The 5,326-nt window shown below is 50.5% G+C and overlaps 1 protein-coding gene across 1 annotated transcript in view; it reads left to right on the forward strand.

Annotated features, from left to right (window-relative positions):
• The window catches only part of EWSR1 (EWS RNA-binding protein 1), a gene marked incomplete at both ends in the record, with an annotated part of 17,426 nt that overhangs the window by 8,073 nt on the left and 4,027 nt on the right, over window positions 1-5,326 (forward strand). The window contains 4 exon segments of the mRNA XM_010081635.1: window positions 1-111; window positions 1,419-1,586; window positions 2,342-2,556; window positions 3,071-3,251. The exon segment at window positions 1-111 is cut by the window's left edge and continues 8 nt beyond it. Coding sequence (XP_010079937.1) covers window positions 1-111; window positions 1,419-1,586; window positions 2,342-2,556; window positions 3,071-3,251 — 675 coding nt within the window.

Below are 5,326 nucleotides of genomic sequence, written 5' to 3' on the forward strand. Positions count from 1 at the left end.
CACCGCCACCGTCACCACCACCCAGGCTTCCTACGCAGCGCCTGCTGCCTACGGCACCCAGCCCGCCTACCCGGCCTACGGGCAGCAGCCGCCCACCTCCGCTCCCGCAAGGTAACGCCTGGCTCCTCTCCTCCCATGAGCCCCAGCGCCCCACCAACTGAACTGGGGCCCGCTGGTTTTGCTTATGCCTTTTCTCTGCCTGCTGCGTTTGAGGTTTGCTCTTGCTTGATCCCGTCGCGTTTCAGGGCGGGGGGAGGCAGGGTGGGTAGGTTCTGCTCCAGCACGGTGAGTCAGCGCTGTTACTGGGAGATGAGAGAGCAACCAAGCAGCAAAAACGGGCTCTTGACTCACGGTTAGAACAGAAAACGGACCCAGTCTGGTCTGATCCTGCGTCATGGGGTCAGGCAGGATGCTGTAACGTCCTGTGACTTCTGGAGTGGATACACACACTGGAGACAATTTCCTTTTTAAATCTCTTGTGTCTGGGCACTGTCAATAGCATATTTAGTTTAATTGTTTGCTCAGGATATGAAAGATTTAGAATACATAATGGAAAGTTGTTCAGTAGCGAGGAAAAATGGCTTGCTTTATTTACCTGCTGTTTGTAGCAACCGCGCCAGTAAGGAAAGGCGGAACCTGGCACAGCGCTGTCCGTATCTGTCAGATTACACTTTAAGTATGAATCCTGACATCATTTAAAACATTTTCCCAGCTTATACAGCAAATGTAGCTTAACTCTTCTTACTCCGCTCTGATTATAAACAGTACGGAACAAATATAAAAGAAGGAGACATGTGAGTCACATGTTCTCTTTATTTTCAGGCCTAGGGAGTTAATAACATAACCGTAGTAGAATGGTTTGGGTTGGGAGGGACCTTAAAGGTCATCGTCCAACCCCCAGTGGCCTTTCCCTTTCATCAGACGACGTTAATGAGGCAATATCTGCCTGCGCTGGATTCTGAACCAAACAACAGTGCATTTAACTGACAGCGTTTCTGGCTGCATTCGAGCTCATCCTTTCCAAGCGTTGTTTTCACCAGCTGGAGCAGAGGGCAGCGCTGTGACCACTCGCCTGGCCATGCCACGTCCTCGATTTCATTCTAGAGCCAAAGTCTAAATCCCTGGCCTTGGGTTTCATAACACAGCTGTGAACAGGAGCTGTCATACTGCATGCTCTCTGTTCAGACACTGCCCGGGCCTCTCCTGGTGCCAGCGGGGTGTGCAAATACCCCCTCAGCAGGTGCTGAAATGTGCAGTGTTTAATCAACGCGTACTAGGTGTGACACCCACGCAGTGCCAGCTTGTAACGCTACCCGAAGAAATGGGCAGTGCCTCTTGCCGTGGGGGGGATCTGAGCGCCGTCGCTGCTCGCAGAGGTGGGGGTTTGCACCCACGTTTCCTTCACTGTCTCTCCACAGACCCCAGGATGGCAACAAACCAGCAGAGACCAGCCAGCCCCAGTCGAGTACGACGGGCTACAGCCAGCCCAGCCTGGGCTACGGCCAGAGCAACTACAGCTACCCGCAGGTGCCTGCCAGCTACCCCATGCAGCCGGTCACCGCACCGCCCTCCTACCCCCCTACCAGGTAACGCCTGCCACGGGCTCGGCCTCCTGCAGCTGGCTGGGGAAATTCTGGGCTAGCTCTGGCAAAAGGGTTTTTCTCAAGGGATTCTAAACGAACGGATGTAAAAGGAAGTTTGGAGTCCTGGGAGGAGGGAGGTGTGGTTCTCCTTGGTGTAATTATTTTCATAGGGAAGATGCGGCTGTGATTGAGTGCATAAATGTCTCTGTGTTCGTACCTGCTACTGCTGCTTAAAAATATGACAAATGTTTTTAAGAAATTTTTAAGGAGTGTGTTACAGTGACCTTTTGCTGCCTCCTTACTCTTGCCTTTATCGAGGAGCTCACCTCTTCCCCCCAGGTGTCTTTTAATATTCTGATGCTGACTTCTAAAGTGTATATTTTGAAATTCTCAAAGCCTGAGATGTGTGAGGGAGGACTGCTTTATTATTCATCAGCTGAAAATATTTCAGTGCCAAGGCAGACAGGGAGCCTCTTACCCACATAGCCACTGCTTCTTGCCCTGTGGCACTTCTGCCTCTTTCTAGAGGTACGAATGAGGCGTGAACGGCCGCATGGATTTTGCTTTCAGCATTCTGCCCGGTTTATTTTCTCGCCTGCCACCAGCCTAGCCTCCATAGAATGACTTCACCTTTTTAACTGCTTTACACCGCCACATATGGCTCGTAATTGCATTAGCGTGAGCCACTTCTGCCGCCGAGCGCCCGTCACCAGCAAACTGGCTCATCTTTCCGTCTTCTCCACGCTTTTCTCTTCCAGCTATTCCTCCACGCAGCCAAGCAGTTACGATCAGAGCACTTACTCCCAGCAGAGCACCTATGGCCAGCAGAGCACCTACGGGCAGCAGCCCAGCTACGGCCAGCAAAGCAGCTACGGCCAGCAGCCCCCGCCGACCAGTTCCCCCCCCCCGACCGCATCCTACAGCCAGGCACCCAGCCAGTACAGCCAGCAGAGCAGCAGCTACGGCCAGCAGAGTGAGTGTGCGCGGCACTGGTCGTGGAAAAAAGGGTCGGTCTGCCTCGCCCGTGCGGCATGGGCTGTCTCTGAAGGCAGCTTGGCGTTGCTTTGGGTCTCATGCTTGCCGCAGGGTTGAAAGGAGGGCGTACTGTAGCCAGGTTTTGCCCTTTCTCGCTGGAAAATGGCTTGCCTGGTGCGGCAGCAAATCGGGATCACCCCCTCAATGTCACAAAGGTGAATGGGTGGTTGAGAAACGCAGAAACACAAAATACCATTGTGGCTGGGGCGGGGTAAAGGATGCCGTTTGCATCCAGAGTCTGCTGGTAGGGCTGAACGCAAAACTGGATTCTGCAAATGGAAAGCAGCGCGTCTCTCCTTAAATTAACACTGTTGCTGTGAGCGCTGCAGCAAATTATTGTCATGATTGCGTTCTGGTGCTGAAGGCAGGTAAAACGTTTTTAAAAGGGGACAGGCAGCTTCGACCCACTCTTGTCTGCAGCTCCCTAACGTTTTTGTTCCCAATTTCCTCAGGCTCGTTCCGTCAGGACCATCCCAGCAGCATGAATGTGTACGGACAGGAATCTGGAGGCTTTTCAGGCACAGGAGAAAACCGGAACATGAGCGGCCCTGATAACCGGGGCAGGGGAAGAGGGGGATATGATCGCGGAGGCATGAGCAGAGGTGGGCGGGGAGGAGGACGCGGTGGAATGGGGTAAGAGCAAATCTTTTCTCCTTTTATCTAATTCTGGTTTACCCATAGGATTTGACATGGAAAGAAGGGACTGAAAGGTTGACATTCCCAACGGTACTTCCATGGAGAAATCTCTGTAGCAGCATTGCTTCTAATCCATGGAAATGTCATCCTAGGGGGAAATAGGAGCAGGATTTATTCTTTTTTTCAGTCCTGCGGGTGGTTGGGCCCTAAGGGGGGCAGAAATTAGGGGTATTGCTAAACCTGGAACTTTCAGCTCCCTTCCTGGTGGCGCAGAGGTGAACTCCTCTGTGGGGTTTAACAGTAACTGTGGATCGAACACACACAAACCTTCCGCCAGGTCCAGGAGTCGCTCCTGTGCCTCGGCAGCGGGGATCTTGATAGTTCAGGTATGTACAAGGCAAAGCCTCATGTCAGCCCCGCGTTGTGCTGTCAGCCTCCTCACCTTTAGCAGTAGCACGCGGAGCTACGCCCGTACGCGTGTGCCTGGGGCAGAGTGCTGCTGTCAAAGTCGTGACTCTGGGGAGCCGCAATGCTTAGATCTTGGTTGGAGTGTGAAGAAGAAAATCAAGAGGTCTGGCTTGGCTCCCAGGACGGCTCCCCCTCGGAGCTTTCGGGTGGTCTCAATCAGTTTGGCCATTTTAACTGATGGCAAAATCTGGTTTGGGAAACCTGCGCCTTCAGGTCGGCCACGGCTCCCTGCCTCTGACCTGTGGTTTGGTAGCGGCGAGGAAGGAGGAGGGCTGGTCCCCGAGGCTCCTCAGAGAAGGAAGGTGTAGCTTTGTGTGTGTTCCATCCCTCACACCGTCATTCAGAGCTATGCAGAGTGTCCCCAGGTGCACGCCAGAGGTGTGGCATGGGACAAGGGCAGCCGGACCGGCGGCTTCTCCTCGATAGGTGACTTTTTAAAGCGTTTCATAGCCCGGTGGCAACCGGAGTTTGGCAATGGGTAGCCCCATTCTGCATAGCTCTGTCAAAATGAATTGAAGTGGCATGAAATCTTTATCGGAGAAATCAAACTAGTGGTGTATGGAAATAGAAAAAAAAAAAAAAAAAGATTGGCTTGTGCCAAAATGTATCTGGCTTGAATTGGCTGGAGTGGAACAGAGTTCCGTGGTTCTGCATAAAGATTTCACCCATGCTGTATTTATCCCTCATGGTTTAATGTAGATGTAGGCACTTGAAATGTCTATCATCACATCTTCAAATTTCTAGCCCCTTCGGAGTTTCTCGTGCAAAAGATTTGTCACCTCTCTCTGATTTCACACCCTAATCCGAGTTTAAATTGCGTACGTAGCGCTTTCCACCTGACTAGACCCTTACAAAGGTCTCCCGCTCTACGGACGTAGACTTTCTGCTGTCCGTAGAAAAGGTGGCCGTCCTCGTAACGCCACGGGGCAGGTAGGGGAACTCGGCCCTTCTTATCATGCTGTGGTGATGGATTTCAGTGTCTCCGACAGGTAAGGAGCTCAGTATTATTAACGTGCCCTTTTTTTTTTCATTGAACTCAATTATTTTGATATTTTCATTGGCTGTTAAACATGGAAACTTTTTAACATGCTTTGTCGCATTTATATGCTACAGGTTACAAAGTGAGAGCCTTGTATACACTTCAATACTTAAAAAGTACCCGTACTCAGTACTCAGCCGGCAGCATAATGAAAAGTGGGACTAGACACGGTGTCCATATGGAGAGGAAAAATATACATAGAATATTTTTTAACCAAATGTATTCATTGTATAAATGGAATCCTTCTGTAACTTTGGTAAAACTGCATCCTTGTTGTTTGGTAATAAAACCAGAGGAGGTATACTACTTGAGAATTGTGTAACGTTAAAAAGTGTTAAAAGTATGTGTTTAAAAAGAGAGACATTACGTGAACGGTGTGTACTTTAACGAAAGGAGGCAAAGCTGCATGCAACAGCGTGAAACTGTGTATTGACGCCTTTTTTTTTTTTTTCCAGTATTAGAGGTGCAATACTTGCTAGAAAATAGGCGGTGCTCTCCCTCCTCTGCTCCTCTCCTGACAAACCAAAAAAAAAAAAAAAAAAAAGAGACAAAAAACCCCCAAAAC

The sequence above is a fragment of the Pterocles gutturalis genome, unplaced genomic scaffold (genome assembly GCF_000699245.1).
Source record: "Pterocles gutturalis isolate BGI_N339 unplaced genomic scaffold, ASM69924v1 scaffold38874, whole genome shotgun sequence".
Taxonomy (NCBI): domain Eukaryota; kingdom Metazoa; phylum Chordata; class Aves; order Pterocliformes; family Pteroclidae; genus Pterocles; species Pterocles gutturalis.